Source organism: Dermacentor andersoni, chromosome 3, assembly GCF_023375885.2.
Source record: "Dermacentor andersoni chromosome 3, qqDerAnde1_hic_scaffold, whole genome shotgun sequence".
Lineage (NCBI taxonomy): Eukaryota > Metazoa > Arthropoda > Arachnida > Ixodida > Ixodidae > Dermacentor > Dermacentor andersoni.
The window spans coordinates 56,000,660-56,023,363 of NC_092816.1; the positions used below are offsets into that span (position 1 = coordinate 56,000,660).

The 22,704-nt window shown below is 46.8% G+C and overlaps 1 protein-coding gene and 1 long non-coding RNA gene across 2 annotated transcripts in view; one reads left to right on the plus strand and one right to left on the minus strand.

The window, feature by feature from the left end:
* LOC126520797 (probable cationic amino acid transporter) overlaps positions 1 to 15,362 on the plus strand; it is a 184,565-nt gene extending 169,203 nt beyond the window's left edge. The window contains exon 13 of the mRNA XM_050169586.2: positions 3,202 to 15,362. Within this exon, the coding sequence (XP_050025543.1) occupies positions 3,202 to 3,473 (272 nt within the window). The 3' untranslated portion in view covers positions 3,474 to 15,362. The remainder of the gene's footprint in view (positions 1 to 3,201) is intronic.
* Positions 15,363 to 18,474: 3,112 nt separating this feature from the next.
* Positions 18,475 to 22,376, minus strand: LOC140216351 (uncharacterized). Its single transcript, XR_011892996.1, has 3 exons — positions 22,024 to 22,376; positions 19,249 to 19,442; positions 18,475 to 18,816 (listed from the first exon to the last, which is right to left on the minus strand). It is a non-coding gene; the product is annotated as an uncharacterized lncRNA (long non-coding RNA).
* Positions 22,377 to 22,704: the final 328 nt, after the last annotated feature.

Here is a 22,704-nt window from a genome sequence, read left to right on the forward strand (position 1 = left end):
CAAGCAGGGATAGCCGATATTCTAATTGACATTAAGAGAAAGAAATGGAGATAGGCAGGTCATGTAATGCGTAGGTTAGATAACCGGTAGACCATTACAGGGTTACAGAATGGGTGCCAAGAGATGGGAAGCGCATTCGAGGACGGCAGAAGACTAGGGGGGATGATGAAATTAAGAAATTCGCAGGCGCTAGCTGCAGTTGGTTGGCGCAGGACAGGGATAATTGGAGATCGCAGAGAGAGGCCTTCGTCCTGCAGGGCACATAAAAATGGGATGATGATGATGACGATTACGACGACGACGACGATGATGCGTGACCCGAGTACCTGAAACCGATGATAATAGCTGCGCAATAGAGGTCGTTACACGATTGGACACGCATCACATGCCCAAACGGTCGCAACGTTTCAGCCTTATTTACCAACAAATGATAGCGTGGGGGCATGTTGCAGACGTAACATTTAGCTAAAGCTAGCTAATGCTAAAGTGAAAAGTACCGGCAGCTTTTGTCTCATTACGGACTGCATAACGTCTCTAGCAAGAGCTTAAAAGTGGGATTCTTTCAAGCCATCAGGTTGTTTCAAACCTGGCCCCATATATTCACAAAAATATATCTTCAGCTAGAATCGCTCATTGGAGAAATTTTCAGCCAATTATGATGCTTTACGTATTACCAGGGAAGGCGGTCGGCAATGGCAAAGAGCACATTCGAACGAACAGCTTTGCCAATTCAGCCACTGGTGCCAAACACACATGAATAAGCAGCTCAATGTCTGCTTGTTCATGGTTTCTCTTTGCGGGCTGTCTCCCTTTGTGTTGGCCACTGCTGTCAGGAGCACTATTTGTACTAGTAAGAACAATAATACACCATTGTTTGATTGATTGATTGATTGAGAGTGAGTGAGTGACAATGAGTTGATTTATTTATTGAGAGTGAGTGAGTGAGTGAGTGAGTGAGTGAGTGAGTGAGTGAGTGAGTGAGTGAGTGAGTGAGTGAGTGAGTGAGTGAGTGAGTGAGTGAGTGAGTGAGTGAGTGAGTGAGTGAGTGAGTGAGTGAGTGAGCAATAAGCGCCGGGGTGCCAGGTCAAGGAGCGCCAGGGCAGAGGTCGGATGTTCGAACGTATTTTAGATTGCTTGATCTTTGACAATGTGTATGCTTTTGCAAAATAGAAATCGTGCGTCCTTTGTAATTGTGCACTTGGATCAGGAAGTCGGCTGCGCGCAGCTTCTCACTTTACACATGTTGCACTGTTCTTTATTAGAAACGGACCGACGTGAGAACGCGTTGAACATGCTCGTCGTTCAACGCAGTCGCCTCAGTTGTCGTCACGTTTTACCACGCGATGCGGAGTCAGTGATGCGAAATGCTTGTGTGGCATATGTTCCAAACACGAGGGCAATACATGTTAAGAAAGCAACTGTCGTGTCGTTTCTGCAAATAAAACCCTCATGGGGTCAAAATCATTTCGAAGCCCTCAACTATACGCTGCTTCTCATAGCCCACTGTGCAGCATCTGGGCGTTAAACCCCACAATCAATCAATCAATAAATCAATCAATCAATCAATCAATCAATAAATAAATAAATCAGGCAGGCAGTCAGGCATTCAACCAGCTAATTAATCAAATAATTGATTAATTAGTTACTTACTAACTCAATCAGTGAAAAAGAGATTGGTTATTTTTAATGAAATGACCATATGAATGTTCCACCGACTGGGACCTTCTCCATCACGTTGTTGCCATGAGATGTCCATAGTTACTCATAAATGTCGTCACTACTCATTTTTCCGCTTGAACGTCTGCGTTTACAGTGTACTAACATCGTTAGAAAATGAAGCACATCACTGACCAAGATCAACATAAAAATAAAATGCCGTTTCAGGATTTGTATGGATCCGTCATCTAAAAAAAAACGTCATTTTATTTTGATTGTGACTATGGTCAGGAACATGCTTCATTTTCTAACGATGATTTTAGCTGACCAGACGGTATTCCGTCGAACTCCTGACTACAATATACTGTCATGTTTTCTTTATATCAACATGTGATGATTTATTGACTGCCTTTCTTTTCTACTTGAAGGTCTGTGTTCACTGTACTACTGTGTTTGCATGTAAATACACTTATCTGTTTGGCTTTTCCTGGTTGCGCATTGATGTAGTTGTATAGCATTAAATGTATTAACACTGTACTGATGTAATCCGCCCCTTATGTGACTCCTCTCCCCCCCCCTCCCCACAGCGATCGGGACACAGGAGGAAGCTCTAGCTCGAGGACAACTCAGATTTCTCTAGTAAAACACATTTAAAACGCAGAAGTGTTTTTACGAGACGACTGCTGGACCGATTGGAATGACATTTGTTGCGTTAATAAAAGAAAGGTTGAATTCTGGTCACTCTAAGGAGTGCAATCTTGATTTAAATTATGATGAAAAATTTAACAAGAGTTTCCCAAAATTATAAAAGTTACAAAACGAATTGAAACGTATAGCTTACCAATCCGTAACTCGGCACCACAAAATCAACTATCGCAGTTCCACAAACTGCACCCGCCAGAGAATTGCAAGCGGGCAAATTCAATATATGAGCTTACAGCTTAAGTGAAGTTCCGTTTATGTTTGCGAGGGTTTGGCAAACGTCCCACTCACAAAACATTATTGTAATTCATTGAGGTGTATAATACATCAACGTTGTCCGCTTTAGATGTCTTAACAGCTGCAGTTTACAGAATCGATACTTATTAGTTATTGTGTTGTAAACTTGATAGCTTAGATCTTTAAATTTTGCAATATCTTAAATATATTGTTACGGTGCATTCGGACTGGACCGCGAGCGTACAAGAGGGAGACGAAGAGCAAGTAACTTTTCCCACGCAAATACTTGTATATACGTTTGTGCATCGGCCTTCCTCTTCGCAACAGTCTAAAAAAAACTGACCGCCTAAAAGTATGCTGCCTACAGCCACTAGATCTGTACTTCTTTTTTCTTTGAAGTTAAATAACACTAATCGAAATCGGTGCTGTTGTTTCCGAGAAAAAAACGGTTTCTTCGATCCCTCGCATTTCGATAGGCGCTCCCGAGCCAAAGCTTCCTCTTAAGGTAAAGAAAAGAAAACTGAAATGCGTAGTGGCAGAACTTTATTACAACAGAGTGCGCAAAACTGGATGTCCAACCCTCTTCCGCTCACGCTTCCGACGCAGGCATGTTCATGTACTTCTGCTACGGCATCAAGAAGAGCAACCTGGAATCGCTGATGGAGGAGCGCATCGAGCTCAAGATCCCCACGCAGGGCTTCACCCTGCAGGCGCCGCCGGCGCCCCCGCAACAGCGGCAGCAGCAGCCTCCCACCGCTGAGGAGATCAGCGCCAAGCTCGCCGACGTGGCCAATGGCCGGCCGACCGCGGTGCCTCCGAGGCCGTACGAACCGCAAGAGGAACAAGTTCCCACGCGACGCTGGCACACCTTCGAGTGATCGTGGAGCAGCGACGTCGACGTGCCGAGACACGTTCCCCCGTGGCTATACACCGCGACGTTCTGCGGGGCCGGGCCCCCGCAACAGACGTGGCTTGCGTGTACGGCAGCCGTTCGAAAAGTTTCGGGAACCGCAGTGCTTCTTGCCACGTTATATGTGGAGAGCTTTCCCGCTCCCCGGTGGGCGTTAATCGCCGTCAGCAGCGTACGCGTTGTCTTAAATGCTTTGCCAAAAGTTAAGAAGCTGTTGCGGGCGCGTGGCAAGAGCTGTCGCTGCAGGCCCTGTGAAGGGACGCGCAGCTTTCATTGCTTCGAAGCTCAAAAGAAAAAAAAAAAAGGACGTCAAGCGGGACGGTCTCTTTCGAATCTCTAAGAACTGTGGGTCACCGAAGGTTCTGCTGTGATCCCGCCGTATACGCTGTCCAGCGACAGCTCCGGTCAAGAGCGGCACCGGCTTCGAAACTTTTGTTTTAGCACTAACACCGTGGAGGGGGTAAAGGAATTGGATCTCTCAGCTCACTCTCAACCTACAGATAATTGGACGGCTATGAATCAAGTCACTCCGAGCTATAGTATTTCGTTCGATTCTAACCGGCGGCGAGTATACAGTAGTTCACGCAGCGTATCACAAATGTAGCCGCGAAGCGTGCGCCAACCATTAACCTCTCCACCTGGTTACCAACTTGGGAGAGACCGCGCTCGATTGCACAGTTTCGAAGTGTGGCATTTTTTTTCCCCCGCGCACTTTACCGCTTGCCTTAGCTCTAGCACTGACAGTCTTGCGAAACGCAAACGCACCTGCCAGGTAACGTGTATAGGTGCCATCTTAAAAGAGTACTTGCAGACTGTCTGTTTGTCTGAGCAGGGCTATCGGCTACGCGCGGTTCTTTCGCAATATCGTATAAGCGCGCTGCGTGTTCCGAGATCGAGAATGCCGACTGGTGGAGTCTCTTAGCATTCCCACTCCAGTGCCTAAAGGTAGGCGCGCGCGTCTTTAAAGACAACGACATGCCCGCACACCTTTGCGCACGCTCGCGAGCATGAGGCTATGGCGGTGGTCCAACTTAAAAAAAACTTGACCTTTCTGCACAGGCGAAAACTGTAAGGCAATTCGTTGGAATCAAACTGCAAAATATGTGCTTATACAGCACCAGAAACGCGCCCGTTTGCCGTCTCTTCTATATGTCGCAACAAGGAAAGAAGAAATATTGAAAGAAAAAAAGATTGCTTGTGCATTTCTTGTCGGTGCCACAGCGCTGTTTGCCATTTCACGTCGTTCGGAACACCCTTCTCCCGCGAACGGGCATATCAGTCGTCATAAAAGGTTGCAAATGTACTCTTACGCCTCTGTGCATCTGGCCACAATCAGGTGAAGTGAAATAAGTCCGCACCTTTCTCCTAATCCAGAAGTCCACAGCGTGGCCTTTAATGGTACCGTCAACAGGTCCATTCACCCACTTTCCGCTAGCATCGCTCTTTCTTATCTCGATGGAAGGTCGCCTGAGATTGGGAACGGATGAGGTGTGTAACATCTGGCGTGGCCCATACATAGAGCGTGATTGGTCATGTGCCTCTACTGGATGTATTCTGCATTAGAATTCTAGTACACGCCAACAGGAAATATCCAGCCCACCCTCTTCCGTATCTACAGAACCGAAGATGGCATCCTGTACGCTGACAAATTCCGCCATCTCGTCGGGTTCGCAATTTTGTCTGCTCTGATTGGTTCGCGGGGCGGCTGCACACACTTTGATTGGCTCAAAACTCAAATACAGAGAAATATGAGTGTCCAGGAAAGCACGTCGGAGCAATGAATACCTAAAAGTTCTGATGGCACACTCCAAGTTGGTTGCCGTATATCCGGGCGGCTTACATCCTCAGCTGGAAAGCCTGGGACCTCCCAGGTAGACTGCGCAGTGTTCATTTATTCGAACAAACTTTCTTGCCCCTTAGAAACATACAATCGCCATTGCCCCTGTAGCCTCGTGCGCGTGTGCTACTAAGAACTCCAAATTTCGTGGCCTGTAGTGTGTTTCGCCGCGTTACTGCTAACTCCAACGTTCGTGTATCCGTTAAAAATCGCTGCCATCATTCAAACATCATTAGGGCTACGGCACAGACATATGTACGGAGCAGGTGACCGCGTTGCGACCGCCGTACAAATGTTAGCGCCATCTTTGACGAAACATGTCACGTCGTCTCCCCGGGTCGAACGGTAGGCGTGCACGACGTACCGAACAGGGCAAGGCAAGCGCGGGTGCAATGTACGTGGCCTCTCTTTGCGCCCCACCGCCATCTCCGCAGAGCGCTGTATTTGTTGGTGGGCTGTTCGTATCGGAGGACAACGTGTGACCTGTTGAACTGTGAGCACTGTTCTTCGAGGCACGGGACAGCGCACGTGGTCAGGTATGATGCCGCCGAACCTCGATATAACGAACACGGATATAACGGATTATCAGAGGTAAATCTAAAATCGGGCTGTTCATGCTCTGTTTCACGGGTTATTCCTCAAGCTGTGACTATACCCGAAATTCGCGATCCGACACCGTATCGGTTGTAACGGAGTGAAGTTTCGTTTGCCCGTCGCTGAAGGGATGCGTATTCTGGTAGCAATCGTGTCACATGCAGCTGCCGGCTGGTTAGTTCGAACGCCTGATATAAAGAACAACAAATATAGCGAAGATACTTGTCCCTACCTTATAGCGAGGTTCGATCGTACAGCTGTCTAGGAGGCAAAATCATGAAGGCAGATCGAGTTCTGAAGAGGCCCGCGGTACTACATGTATCTCTCTCGTGGTGCCACACTGACTGTCAAGCCCGGATAAACGCCTAACGAAATGTACCCACGTCTTCCTGTAGTCGTCTCGAAGAGACAGTAAGCAGCAGATTTAAATAAAGAAACATAATAATACAGTCGCGTATGCGCGTAAAATGTAATGTACCGTATACAATATAGCCTGTGGATAGACCGTACAATGAATGTCCGCTTTACCCGTTCCTCCAAAGCGTATAAAGTGTTTCTACGTGGCGTTTTTTGAGTGTATTGTTCTTCCGTTTTATGCGCGATGTATGGTGCTACCGTGGATGTCATATCAAGCGTGGAAAGCGGAGTCTTTTGGAAGGTGCATAATTATCAGCGCACGAGTTTTCCGTGTCTCGCGTGTACGATATCAGTATATCAATTACGAATGTCGTTACACACTATATGCAGTCAAACTCGATGGTAACGAACTCGTGCACAGCAAATTCTGCTCCATGTAGAACACGCATCACTTAATTCTTAAGCGATATTCGTGCAAAAAGACGAACCGTACATTGGATATATTGAACTATAAGAGCGCCCGGAGCGGCTTTTTTTTTTTTTTTCGCCTCTGGTTTGCAAATCTGGTATTTTTCAGACATGTGGCTAGTGTACTTTGACAGCGTGTTCACCTAGGGTGCAGTACGATGCATAAACCGATAATGAACTTGACCATGTCTGGTTGTTGTCGCGTTAATTATACATGTGCTGCTACTGGGAAAATCAGGTCACCATGAGCGGTTTGTCGCGCGCCTCTGTTCTACCCGAGTATAACGAACTCATCACAAAGGCTTGTTCGTTAAACCAGCGTTAGGGTATATCGAATTACTTGACATATCGAAGTATCTCTAGCGCACGAACCAGTTCGTTAAAACCGAGTTTGACTGTCGTTGATAGAGCCGACGGCATATTATCTTCAGAAATGTAATTATTTTGTGTAACGCGCGCTTGCTTCCTTGTATTTTCGGCTCGCTCGCTAGACGGAAAATGAAACCTGGTTAATATACGCGGCGGCAAATTCTATTTACTGTTTAAGTTGAAGAGCTTCCAAAGTGCTTCATTTACGAGGATTCAACATATCGTTTGTTTATTTATTAGTTTATATTTTACGTGCGGATAACGCGCACTTTCCTTCTGAGCATTGTGACGTATTGGACATATCGTTTTCCGGTAGTGTAGATTGTATAAACCTGTACGCGCACTTTGTAGTGAAATTTATCGCGACAGACCAATGTGAAACAAATCAATTAGAGACCATAACATCGGTATAGCCGAGGAATTTCCTCGTTGCTGTTTCGTAATGATCACTTGGTTATCGGATGCTGCGGTGCCAATGCTAGTGTACGTTGCATTGGCTCGCGCATGTTTATTTCAAATATGCTCTTTTCCTTATGTCGTTGACATGCGCGTGACGGTGTAGCACGAAACTTTCGTACTGCTCACGTAGCTGTCTCTCGAATTTACGACCACTACACACATCAACTCTGCCATAAAGCAAAGAAAACATATGTGCCCAGAAGGTCGCTCTTAACCTTGTATATCCGGCCGTTGTGTCCAAAACAAATTTTCTTTCTATAACTTGCACGTTCGGCATCTTCGACTGGATAACCTCTACAGTAATGCCGAAATGGCGCTCTTCACTTGCGCTTGCGCCAAGAAGAACAACGCCACTACGTGTTGAAACTCTGCGTCAGTGCAACGAAATTGAAAGCGTGCGATGATACCCTCGTAATAACCGTAATTTTGTTACAATAGCACGCGTTGTAGTGTCCTGGTTTAGTATAGGGGCGCTGCAACGATTTCTGTTAGTTCGCTGTTTCCTTTTTCTTTTTTTCGCTTTCGTTATAACAAGCTCCTCCTCTTTGACAGGATGGTTGTCGCGCGAACGGGCAGCGTTTATTTTTTCGTGTACATAAGGCGGTTGTTAGGTGAATTGTGCGCGCCGGACATCTTGAACGAAGCGAAGGTCGGATGACCGACGCGTTTGTAGGTCGGATGGTTTTAGTGTTACGCAGGTTGTGATTCCCCGTCGCAGAAACGGATGGAACTCTTCGCATCGGTGACATGTCTTCGTTGTTTTTGAGAGCGAGCCGAACGCACACACTGTCACTTGTTTCTTGTCTACTCTTCGGGTTGCTATATATATACATATACAGTGTGCAATACGTATATGTCGTGCATGAGTATGCATCAGTCATCAAACAGAGCGCTGTTCTGCGCGAGCTGCGCATTGTGTCTGTGGTTTTAGCGAGTTTTAGTGGGTCGTTGCAGATGTCCTTCCCTGCCCGAGAAAACTGTTCCCCGCCGTATAACGCTACTCAGCTTTACTTTCCTTTTTTTTTTTATTCCCCCGCTTTTGAACTCCTCTGTAGAGTTCCCGATTCCGTTTAGTTCAAGTCATTCCAGTGTTCACAAAAGAGTCACTCAATACGAACGCTCTCACGCGACCACAGCAATGCATTACTTCGGTTTCACAAGCCTATAGCAGTGCCAGGAGACGGAGGTGTGACGTTCTTACTCCTTCATTGCCGAGAAACTGCAGCTGTCTAACGTTCAATAAGCGGTAGCAAACATCACGGTAATTGAGCGGCTGAACGGGAACAAACTTGTGGCTACGCAACGACCTTGCACAGCTTCTAAGGGCGAAAGTGCACGTATTTCTTCAATGGAACACGGTCGCATTAACAGGAAACAGTGACTGATATTAGAGGGATATCATATCACATCGTTTTCAGGAAATGACAGGGGAGGAGGCTGAAGTAGAGGTGCTGGTAGCTACAGGCGCCATTGGCATTGCAAATAACACCAACAACTGATCCACCCGAGCACCATAATCCATAATAAAAAAAAATATCGGAAACAAAAGACATATCAAGTGCATTATTCAAGCTCGAGAAATTATATGATTCAACGTACTGTCGCATCTCCGGTATGTTTTGTTAGAGTCTGAGAATTTCACCGAAGGCTTTTTGTTTTCTATTGCAAGGCAGGTTGAAAGATGCGTATTTTTCTTTGGCATACCAGAAATAAGAGTCGGTGCTTGACGCTTTTCAAATGATGTGCATTCAGTCCGAAACGCACGACTTGAGTTTTTTCGGCCACTTTGATAGTTAACATGGTCTGTCTACGCTAAGGAAGTGCTTGCGCTTGAACAACGAAACATACCTACCGTGCAGGCCGAACCCAGCAGTCTGTGACAAAGTTTAACTGTTCGTATACCATTTATGGATATTTGCTAATTTTGTCATACTTTTGTCAGGAGATTAAGCTCTCATTTGATTGGCGATATTTCTGCCATGGCAAAAGAAAGTACTTCATTTTTCGCTTTTAAGAATAAACGCAACAGTGAACTCACAAGTATAACGCCTTTAAGGTAACTAATATGGTACTCTTGTACTTCACCTTTTCGATCACATTTAGTGAGGCTGTAAAAAGTTTGTTACTTGTGAAGAATTGAAAAGCATCGTTGTGCACTGTTGTGCACATAGCAAGATCGCTGCTAAGCTACGTAATTTTTTTCAACATTTCTTGGCATTAACGGGAATGAAGCGACCCAATTACGCTCCTCGAGCAATAAAGCAGACAGCGATTCGGCAATAATTATACCTGACGCGATACCACCTTAGCTGTCGTCTGCATTCGTTGACTTCGCGTCGTTTAAGACGGGCTGAAGATCATTTCGTGAATTTTAATAAAGCAAACAAGTGTTGTCAACACCCACACTGCAGAGAAAGCTTCTTTGCCCCCAAGACACGTTTGCTGAACATATTAGCAATACTGTACTGAGCATAACTGCTTTAGTCTAAGCGTTCATTTCAATCGTCCATTATTTTTTATTTAGGATAGATTGCGCAATCGCATTGCGACTAAGTCGCGCCGTCGTTGCGTTTAGAAGTTTCTTCAAAATATATCAAAAACTTATAGAAAGTTTGGCGATTGCTCATTAAAGGGACACTAAAGGGAGACAAGAGTAACACAGTTCAGACTGGTAAGCTTACCTTTAAAATTATATTTGAATTTCCTTGAGAAAAAATAAGCATTATCAGAAAATATACCTGAGCCTGCGTTCTGAACCTGTCACTAGCAGACGGAAAACCACACCGCTTCAGCTAAACTAAAACATAGCTCCCAAGATCACTGTTGCACCGACAAGCTCGGAGCCTCTACGCGCATAACCAAGGCTTCCCGAACCAGTGAACGTCTGCACCGTTCGGTCGACGGTGCAGACGTGTTCCGGAGCGCGCGTTTTTCTCATATCTGGAAAATTTTGGCGGATCAGTGTAGCTTTCGCCAAACGTGTCAAAGCCGCTAAGGGAGTACCAAGAACTGCCACCAGACACTGTAGCGAAACTTCGTCACAGGCCAAAGCTGTCGAGATGGTTGTTACTATGGCAATAGATGGTGTCCACCATAGAGTTTATGGTGTCCACATACCAATATTAGCAACGGCTCCCTCTGCGTATTGGAAACGGATATCGAAGGACATGCTTTTTTCCGTTCTGCGGGGGGCCGAAAAGAAACCAGTGACGTCAAGGCAGCCTTATCCTGGAGGCACCACCTATATCCAAAGAGCGTTGGAGATGTTACAGTGCACGGCATTGACGATCAGCGGTAATGACACGCGCGGTGACTCTAGAACTTTTGACAAAACGCTGTAAGTTACCACCTCGAAGGTTACCGTTAGGACCACTCTCGCCACTGTAGTAGAGGACGACAGCATAATCGCGCAGGATATCTCGCATGGCCTCGGAACATTCGCTACACATTCGAGCGTGAGTAGCAGTGTACATTGATTTCATTTTTTTCCCCTCCGTATTCCTTAGACTTACATTCCAGTTCCTCTCTAGTTGTGTACATACACTTTCTGGCTGCGCGTGAATGTTTATGTGCCTGTTGGATGACGACGCGGTCTGAGTTGTCTCTGTGCGTAACGCGTCGCAACTCGCCCGATGTTATAGTCTCTGCGCATGCGTAAGCCACCTGTTCGTCTGCCTTGCTTCGCTAGAAGCAAAAAGAAAGAAAAAAAACGTGAAAGAAAGAAAGAAAAACGTGTTTCTGCCACAGCTGTACATAAAATGTTAATCGCCTCCTGTGTGTTCGGAGGATTTAGACGATTAGCGTTTCTAACTGTTGTGCGTCCGTCTTCGTGTGCGTGTTTCTTTCTTTTTTTTTTTTGGAGGCTGTATATGTTTGTCTCCCACACTTTTCTGTAAGCGCAATCTTAATTGCCACACGACAATGCAAGCTGCGAACCATTTTTTTCCCCTTTCGGCGCTCCGAGTGAAACGATGCGAATAGAGCGGTATTTGAGGGGGGGGGGGGGAAGGCATTGTGAACAATATTATAACAATATTATTATAACGACTTTTGATTTATGCAAAATTTGTTGCAATTGTAGCAGTTGTTGTAATTTGATTCACGGTGCTCCGAAGTTTCGGCGAGGCGTATGCATTTTCAGACCTCGACGAGCAGAGGCGAATGGTTTTTGCGCGTAGTTGAAGCAACAATTACGGTTAGATTGAAGTCCCCTGTCATCGCTGATGACGTCGTACTATATGCTTGACTTTCTTTTTTTTTAACTTGCGTGCGTGCTTGTTATCTAGATTAGCACATACCCTGCGTTGGAGATTCACGATCAACATTAGATATTTGCGAAATTATGGTAAAAAAACGCAAACTACAGGATCTCAATTGAGCCCGTTTCTGGGTCTCTTAGGTACAGAGAGCCACATAGATAACGCAGTCAGAGCGAACCATATCATTGTTGCGGCAGCATCGTGTGCAACTGACGAAACTACGTTGTATATGGGAGCAGGTACCAGACAGTGCTGTCGAGCACCTGCAACAAAGAAAAAGGCGATGTACTATGGTGCGCGAGAGATAAGGATAACCATATCGACGTTACTGTTAGACCATATCTGTATGGCGTAAAGTGTGTCTGGCGCAGACAAGCACATCTTCTTGGTAAAAATTACACAGCACACTCTAAGAAAACTGTGCATCCCTTGGGACTTATACTTGCCTCCAAACAAGAATCGTCATCTATATCTTTCTGCACTCCATGGCTTGCTCTCTTTACCGCTGCGTGCTAACACTTTCTTGTCAGGAGCACTGATACGCGCATGCAGTCGCTGACCTCGAAGTACCGGGAATGCAGCGTTAAGGGCAGAAAGTGTACTCAATACAGACGGCAATTATTCTGGGCAGATAAGATAATCCCCAAAGGATGCACGTTTTTCTAAGAGTGTAGGGCACGCCGCGCGTGCGTGAGGCTTGCTCGTTGCCGCTTTGACTTATTGCCAATAGCGGATATGCACCGACACCATCGATGTCGCCATATCGTAGTACAGCCAGCATGGTGAAACGCTGGGCATTATCTCGATCCGCTTATCTCCAGCAGCACAGTGGTATCGGTGGATAGGACTACAAGATGGCGCACGCGGCATCATGTGAACACTCTCAATACTGCAACCCCGCTGAAACAACATTGCGTCAGGGTGAGAATTTTTCGTCTTTTTTTTTTTTCGTCAGTAGATTTTATGCACGCAGGGTGTGCCCCAGGGCACCTCTCACGCGGCCCAGCAACATCTATCGGTCAGAGTGCGTTTAGCATATATTTTAACGCAGACGCGCGAGCGTGCAATGCAATGCACGAACGCTTGTGTGCGAACAGCGACGCTGGTTGTGACGTCGTGAGAAGTTGGGCTCGTGAAAAGCGCGATATACCACTATGCGGTGAGCGGCTATCTTCCACTTATCTACTAGCGAAACATGTCGGCAGCGACGTAATCAGCGCGATTACACTTTTTCTTTTTTTGAGAAAGAAAGTCGTTCAATGATAACACCTTCAAGACCGGGCGGGAGACAGCGCGTTCACCCGATCCTGGAGGCCCCGCGATAACGCGCGCATGGTTTAACACAGCGCCACAAGCATGTCGCCATCAGTGCTACCGTTCTCAATAAGAGCCTCCTCTACGCTATAGCACGTCTATTCTGCACTGTAACGTTTGATCACCGTCTCACCGTGAGGCAGCCGGCAACAACAGCGCTGTCGGCGACCTCTCGCGACGCCATCTTGAACCACAATGTGTTAGGAGCATACTTGTGTGGCACTACTCTTGTCGACGTGAAAAACGTTGAATACTGTACAACAGTGTCGAAGTCTGCGCCTAGCGAAGGCGTTTAGAGCTCCATCAGAAAGAACACCGTCGCCTATCTTGCATTAGACGTTTCGCACAAATCAGTTGAGAACAGTTCCACTTGGTGTCGCTACCGGCGCGGTGGTTCCAGGATCCGTGTTGCCCACACGATTTGCGTACGTTGTGCGTGGCGTAAGACGAGCCTTGCTTAGCCGAAATCAACGTTCTTGAAGGCTACTTGTCGCGGACGTATAGTTTCTGTGTGCTTTCGCTTGTGCTTTGTTTGCATGTGTGTTTATACAAGCTATATCAAACTGTTGTCGCGCATTTGTCATGGTATAGCGTATGCAAATGCATTCAGCTTTGCTATAGCAGTTGATCAGCACTGTTTGCGTTATTTTGTTTTAGCGGTGATCACGTTGCCTTTGAAGATTGTCGCCATGTTCGACTCATTTGTTCACTGAATGCAACATGGCTACCTGCTTTCACAGCCCAGGTGGGTTGCCATATTGTTGAAGTGTCCGCACTCGTGACAATGCGCATTTGTTCACAAAACACAATGCCGGAGCTGTAGCGCTGTTTCCTTTTTTCTTCTTTTTTTCCCCCTCGGGTGTGACTGCCTCTTAAGCAGCTTCGGGGGCTCACTGTTACGCTATTGCAGCGTCGTTTCACTATTGTATGTTGACGTTCTTCAATCATCACACAGAACGCGCAAGGATCTGTCAGCCTTGTCTGTTTGCTGGGAAGTGCGCACGCTGATGTATTTACGTTGAAGTCTGTCACTGTAACTGTGCGAAGCGAAAGCGCGCCTTACTGTCAGGGGCATGATCAATTACTCAGATATATTTTATTCCTTTTGCGATCTCCTATATGACCTTAAAAAAACGAGATCTGAGCGCATATCCAGTCAACAAAGACTGGCGCACTGATCTGAAATCTTTCGGAAAAGCAGCGGGGAACACAATATAGCACCGAACACGACGAGCGAAGTCTAGTATACACCCGGAATGAAATGCGAGTGTATTTGAGAAAATAACTTTCACGGTGGACTTTTAACCTTCTTTGACTGGCCTTTGCTTCCTCCGCGCATACTTTCTGGTTTATTTTTTTGTTGTTCCGTTAAGTAAAAGCCCTCCAATTCTGGAGGGCTGAGCGAGCAAAGTGTTTACTTGCAGTTGTTTGTTATCACATTGTCGTTGCCTCAACACTTCTCGTTTCAACGGCGCTCGCGCTAGCTGCATTGCCATTACTACGTTCCGGTTCTTTCACGACGCGTCACGAAAACTGGAGACACTGCAATGCAGACTGACCATGTACTGCCAGTGTTGCAGTTCACCGCGGTTTCCTCGGCGAGCCGTACCATCGCCGATATCTAAGGAAGGCAGATTTTGAAAAATAAAGAAAAATGAAATGTCAGTGCAGCGCTGATTATTAGGCCACCCGGGGACGAAATAAAAATGAGGTGGACGCGCAAAGCTGCAACAGCATGCAGTAATCGATCATGCTCTTTCTACCGACTGTGTACCGATGCACCGAGGACGGCTTCCTTTGTTCTCGTCGCACGTGAATGCTGCGATGTTTGCGCACGATCTCGAAGCTCGCTTCGACCAGGCGCCATGCACTCGCTTGTATTAGCACTGTGTGTGGCGCGCGCTTGTGCGAGGATGTATTACGCGCGATGCCGATTGTTTACGAGTGGCACATTCCGACACCGCGGGGAAGAGATGCACGAAAATAGAGAGAGAGAGAAAGAAAAAGAAAAGACATGCCGCCTGGCGGTCATCTATTGTCAATGGCAATCGTTCACATGGTGTCTGCTATATAAATATATAAAAAATATAAATACATTGCTGTATAGTAATAATATATATATACATATCTCTATTTCCATCTCTACGTGTCGGAGTAATTAAATATATGCAATAAAAACGAGAATGGCACATTCAGAAAATGTCTCGTGCGTCGCTTTCTTCGCTGTATCCTCGATGTGCGTTTCTTGTCCGTACCATAATAGCTGTGGGCGGAGCTTCGCTTCTCCGAAACGCCCACGCGGCAACTGCAGACGAACATGTCATGTCTACGGCGGTTATCGAGAGGTTGGAGCCTTACCGATATCCGTCCTGTATCGAGTACTCTGGAATGTTTTGACCGCCGTATGCATGGTCGAGAATCCGCATCCTTGACCTGTATGACGTATTTTCATTTTACACACTTCGCTACTAGGCCTTACCTGGATCCGAAGCTACAGGTAAGGCGCCTTACCTTGAACGTTAAGCCTCACCTGGAGCGTTAAGCCTCGCCTGGAGGCGTACGATTATAGCTCGGACATCAATTAGATGCTCCTGCGAGACTTGCGAAACCCACCAAACTAACAGTAATAGTGCGTCGGGTATACCTATGCAATACGATTGAGCGTGTATTAGCCGCGAGATCGAACTACAGGTGGCAGCACCGTTGCCGCGTTAGTGTGGATAGTTTCTAGTTCGCTGCATATCAGTGATGCCACGGCTGCTGATTTATCAGTTTTTATTTATCTACTGATTTTTAATGTTTTCTGCTGATTCAGTGATAAAGCGCTTGAACCTGCTGATTTTCTTGCTTTTCTACTGAAACGAAAGCGAAATCTGCAGCTTTTTCAGTACAGAGGATGGATGGATGGATGGTCATAGAGGTTAGAGAGGTTATATTAATGTAATGCCACCTAGCGAGAGAAAAAAAAAACGTGGTTGGCTCCGAGGTTAACATACATTCTTGCGTTTCCAGACTCTCAAACGTGGCGCTACCTCTGTCTTTGAGCAAAGTGGGGAAAAGGCATAGAGTTTCTATGCTCTATGGGAAAAGGTGAGGCGATGAATTTGTGGAAGTGGCTGCACTACCGAACCCCACAACTATGAAACCACCATTATCATCATCATCATGATGACCAACCTATTTTTATGTGCACTGCAGCACGGAGGCCTCTCCCAGCGACCTCCAATTACCCCTGTCTGAAGATACTATACTCTAAGGCTTTCACGTACTAACTACCATAAAAAAATTAAATTATGGGGTTTTACGTGCCAAAACCACTTTCTGATTATGAGGCACGCCGTAGTGGAGGACTCCGGAAATCTCGACCACCTGGGGATCTTTAACGTGCACCTAAATCTAAGTACACGGGTGTTTTCGCATTTCGCCTCCATCGAAATGCGGCCGCCATGGCCAGGATTCGATCCCGCGACCTCGTGCTCAGCAGCCAAACACCATAGCCACTGAGCAACCACGGCGGGTCCTAACTACTATCTGACGCCTTTGAATAGGCCATCGGAGGGCTTCACTGTTTTTAAATTCGTGCTTAACAATGGCTCTCTAGATCCCCGGGTTTTTCAAAAGTATCGCTAAGAATCTCGGGGTCAATTTTTGTACTATTTCCTGGAAGTTACAATACTTCAACAGAGTACTAATATAAGCGCTGAATTTGTGGGCTCATAAACTGAGCGCAAAAATTGAAATGAAAAATCTACTGATTTCTACTGATTATTCGCGAAAAAATCTACTACTATTTTTTAATGTGTCGTGGCAACACTGCTGCATATATATATAGTCGGTCGACCAGGCGCGCATTAAAACGTACGCGACGGCTGTGAACGATCTGTCCCGATTTTCTGGTAATGAAACGCGCTTACTGCGGTGAACTAATATTATACGGCCCTCCAAATGGCCGCGTTTTTGCACGAAATGCGCGCAACTAATGTTTATATTTGCTTGAATGAAGCACAAAACTGGTATTCGACGGAGGACGGGCACATCCAGCCACACTGTCTCTGTTTCAACACTTTCTCGGGACTTTTTGTATGTTTCGCTCGCGTTCCGCGTACTCCTTTAATTATTAATTGTAGCACCAGTTAACTAGTAGCACATTCGCTGCGAATTTTGCACTGGTTTAAAGAAACTCTTCATTCCTCCACAACGAAGGTAAAGTAGAAAGTTCACGCGTGCTCGACATTACCAATTGATGCGCCCTGTATACATCTCCTCTTCTTTTACTTATTTTTGTTTGTGAAATTCAGACATTTAATAAGTTCATTTAGGTAAGCTAGGCCACTGCGAGTGACAGTACGTTGGTAGGATCAGTTGCTTCAGACGAGATTATTTTTCTCGCCCTCGCACGATTACGCGCACGACAGCGATGTGACCAAGTTGTAAATATTTAAGGCGCTAACATCATTAGGTAGTTTTATTAAAGCTAATAGTGGCAGCTTTGCATCAAGCTAGCAACGCCACAATGAAGAGAGAAGGGAATTACATTAGCCGCCATTCAACTCAGTGTTGGAGTCCTCCGTCTAGAGACTGCCATGTCACAGATGATCTCCGTATAATACCATATTCTAGCTTTCCTTTCGTAGCAGCGAATCAAAGTACAAATGCCCACGATGTAAGTGAAAATAATTCACCGTAGTGGCTTCAGTGCCGCATGTTAAAAGAACACCTACAGCTTTGGTCGCATAACCACTAAGCGAGAGCCATGCAATTATCGGAATTATCGTAATGCATGCAATTATCGTAATGTGTATGAAGCGTTATATTGCGAGCGCATGCTTACGTCTTCCTTTTTTCTCTACTGCTGAGTGATGTTCACACAACCCCTTTCATGTTTCGTGGCATAACAGCGATTTCGCAGTTGGCAACACATCGTGACAAGTCACTAAAGTGCGGTATTCACGTCTCACTGCTACCACTCCATTTTTTTAAACCACGGAAGAAGCTGCCTTTAAAGATATTCATGCCATACACGCACATGCTAAGACGTAGTGCCTAACAGACGACGCGTGGAACTATCCACACTATTTTAATGGTTCAGCCAGTGCCCGCCAGGCGGCGACTCTGTCGATCTCGCGGCCAATACGGACATATATATATATATATATATATATATATATGTGTGTGTGTGTGTGTGTGTGTGTGTGTGTGTGTGTGTGTGTGTGTGTGTGTGTGTGTGTGCGCGCGCGCGCGCGCGCGCGGTCAATGCTATACACGCCCACGGAACGCTCACATTTAGGGCCTGGGATTCATTAGAGAACCACCGTGACTATGCACTTTCAAATCCGCTAGACATGGGTCGTCTCTGTATACGCGGACAGATACGAAAGGGGCTAATTCGTAAATCCATGCGCTACAGTGCTGTAGATTCCCTTCAGCAACAACACAATGAGGGGCCCAGAAATTCCTTTTCGCGTCGTTCATTGTTATTCTCGCATTCCGACACGCACGTCAGTTTGGCAACTCTTCCAGCTCCTCTGGCCACGTCGACAAGAGTGGCGGGATGAACAGCCTTGTGGTAGCTCAGTGACGCCACAGGAAACGGCGTCGTCCACTCCGCACGTCCCGTGGTGCGCCGCCATGTTTCTCACTGAGTCGACGAACACCTGCGAATGCCGACAAAGCCGCTTTCAGTAAAAACAGTCGCGCTCTTATAGGTGGTGGTCTGTCCCATGGATAACGCCCTTAACTATATAAGGCTCTAAAGAATTTTGTCGTGAGCTCGAGCTACACCTACGATTAGAGAAGCCTTAGTCGAAGGCTTTTGTGGCACTATTCTTTGGCACTATTAGACACGAGAGACGGGCAGCGATATAGTTAAAGTTAACTGCGTGCAGTTCCCGTGTCGTCTGTCACAGCCATCATCACGTTTACTTTTGCCCCAAAGAGTCGCCAAAAAAGAAAACTTCCTTTGTAACGACGATTCCATCTTAATCCTTAATGGTGAGAGTGTTAGCCGTGGGTCAAATCAGCGCCCTTAAAATTAAGGGTGCTAAATGTTTTACTGTAGGATAGGCAGCATTTGGCCGTTCACTTGCCAGAGGCACACGCGCCGGCCTGCGGTCCGAGACCGTCATCGAGTTGTCAAGGAAATTAAGGCGCCGATGACGACCGCCACGGCAAGCACCATGCAGAAGGGCACAAGCAGGCAGATCAAGGCCTTGGTCGTCAGCCGGGAAGACAGCGGAGACTGGGACGCGCCACGGTCGCCGTCGCCGTCGCCGTAGTCCGCCTTGCAAAAGACGAAACGAACCTTTTCTTAGCCTACCTTTTCGTCAAACCATTAAGATGGCGATGTGGTCAGGGTAGCATTAACGGACCGCCATCACGTGCATCACGTGCACTGAAATGGCTTCTTCTAGAAGTAATGAGCCATGAGATCATTATAAAACAGCTCTGGCGTGCGTCTATACGGCACATTATGTCGCACTATAGGTGCAGTGTTAACGGCCTATAGTGAGGCATGTGTTTGTGCACAGGCGATGATCTCTTAACCTGCTCACGACATTAACCAGATGTCGCTTTAATGCAATGTCACAGTCTACTGGAACCCTCCACTGGCACCTAGATCATGCACTGGGATACAGGTCGGTCTTAGGCAGTTTTACGAACTAGTCTATAGAGCACTCCAATGACACCTCGGTTAAGAACAGGGACAAAGGTCGTTCTGAGGCGAGGTTAACGGTTTACTGGAACACTCTAAAGCCCGTACACGTTACCGGCAATCCTGCCGTAACGCGTCGTGTCGACTTCCGGCACCGTAGAACGTCGGTCACGCAGGAAGTGTCCAAACTGCATGGCAGTTTTGTCAGTGTTGCTGTCACGTGACACGATCCAGTCTCGCAGCATGAACGTGATCCGACGATATTATTGTGATCGCATTGATATGGACACACCAGGTGCATTTCTGCAGTCGCCGTAATGTTCCCTATAAAGTCCAAGGGAGATAACACCGTCGTCGCGCGCCCTGCGCTGTATGTATACGAGTGGAACATGCGATCAATCTCTCCCGCGCGAAAGGGAGGAAAGCGGGCAGTCTTGTGTCGCGCACGAGGCACCCAACGTTGCGAGGCACTGACGGGAGGTGGCTTTCTATTCTGACTGCAACTGCGCATGTCGCGGTTGCGCGCGACCGTATCTTGAGAGCGATCTGCGTTGGGGGCAGAGTCTAGGTGCGTTGGCGGCTTGTAGCTCTGTGCGCGCTGTGTGTTCTCGGCGCTCAGTTTGAGCTGAAGCGATAGACAGCACGAAAGTCACTTCGCTCGCTGCTGCCCCGTTTCCTCACGCCAGCGAGTGTCCGCGATCATCTAATGTGATGTGTTCGTGTTTGCTGTGCGCGCTGACACCATGCTTGTTAATTTAGTTTGCAAGCGAATGTTTACAATTCGATAAGGCCCATAAAAGTACTGTCCTTACTCGGTGTGGTTGTCTGCTAATTTGCTATCGCAATCGATGCTTCGCCTTCCGGTCGAAAGTGCGTCTTTCTTCCCTCGCTTTTCACATCATCCCGGCGCTTTTCGGTTCATCCCGCGTCTATGCACAACAGTTCTCCAACTTCCATCTCGCGAGCGCTGCGTCGCAACGTCTAAGGAGCACTAGGAAAACTTGTGGACGATGAACACATACGCACACACACACACACACACACACACACACACACACACACACACACACACACACACACACACACACACACACACACACACACACACACACACACACACACACACACACACACACGCACACACACACACACTCACACACACACACACACGCACACGACCTCAAACCGCCATGCCGGCACGCCTAGGGACAAACGCACACCTAGGCCTAGGCAAAGTCAGACACGCTTGGCCTAGGCACACCTTGTACCTAGGCAAAGTCAGACATTCAAGGGGTAAAACCCCCCCATTTTCTCTCTCGCACCCGCTTGAACTCGCGCATGCGCACAAATGGTTGTCGATTCCTGAAATTACACTCGCGTCCTCGTGCCATCCTCAAAGGAGATTTCGCCGTTCGCCAGGAAAACCTCCGTCGGCCGACGGCCCTCGAATGGTAAACGGCGTGCGGGGAGTTGCGGTGCCGGTATAACGTGAACGGGGCTTACGATATCTTGGCTATGCACTGAGAGAAACGTCGTTCTTTAGGTGATGTTTATAGCCTACTGAACCACTGCACTGATAGTTTGGTTATGCACTGTGACTGAGCTCGGTTGTTTTAAGGCGGTGTTAATAGTCTGCTGGAATATTTCAGTGACACATATAGGTAATAAACTGAGGCTATTACACTGACCAAAAGATCCGATTAGCAACTTGAAGGGGCAGCTAGGCTCCTGAAGCCACGGATTGCATGGATGGTGGACGCTAGTAATTTTTTTTTTCTTTTTCGATGCAGTGGGTGATCGGCGGTCGTCAGCAGAGCGAAACCGAGATTTTCCGCTGGCAAGACGAGCACTCTGCCACAGCATATTTTTTATACCGTTAACGGTTAACAGCGTGCATATGAATATTTTAACAAACTTCTAGAATACCGAGCTTTGGTTTGTTTGACCTCCTTCCCCGAGAATAACGCCAAAGGGTGAGCCTGCAAGCGACTTCTTCGATTCGACGAGTTCTCTCTTCAAACGGATCGTACATTTTGCTACAGCCAATTTTTTTTTTATTTTGAGTACCTTTTTAAGACACCTTACTGCCAGTTTCTGAACATATCGCTCTTGATTGGTTTCGATCACATCATTGGGACAGCAACTGCACTGCAGATGGTTGGTCACGTATAAGAACGGGTATACGGCGCCCGCGTCCTCGGACACGTACCTGACAGCTGTCGACCGGCATGGAACTGCCGTGTCCGTCGCAGCGACGTCACGCCAGAAGAACAACTGTGATTCCTTCGAAAGGCAGAGGGGATTTAATTCAAACGCGGACCATCTCCATGGCAAGGACCACCTAGTTCCGGGTTAAGATGGCTGTGGCGATGTGTTGTTGTTGCTAATGGGGCAACATTGCCATAGTCGTCATTATCGTAGAAAAGGGTATACAAACGAACCATGGCATATAGGGTCAAAGAATCGCCCGTTATAGAATAAAAAAGAATTCACGTTCCAAGAAATAACATAGGAGAATAAAAAATAAATGCGTAAGCGATCGACCATAGTCACCCTTGCAACTAAGGGCAAAAGAACACCTCGAAGAAAATGAAGTTATGAGAAAGGATACGTGTAAATCGTGTATTCGCGTAATATAACAGCAGTAGCGGAAAGAGCCATGGATATATGGAAGAGAGTGATTATTTAAATATTAGCACGGTATAGTCCTTATTTAGGATGCGTGCAGGTATAATTGTCAATGATTCTGAAACATCCCTCAATAGCTTAGGCCTAATGCTGAGGCCAAGAAGTGAACGTAGCGTTGTGAGAAACAGACTGTGGTTGCTGAAACTGAATAAGTATAGCCCAGCTGTCTCGGGGTTGGTGAAAGCCACATTCCGCGGATAGC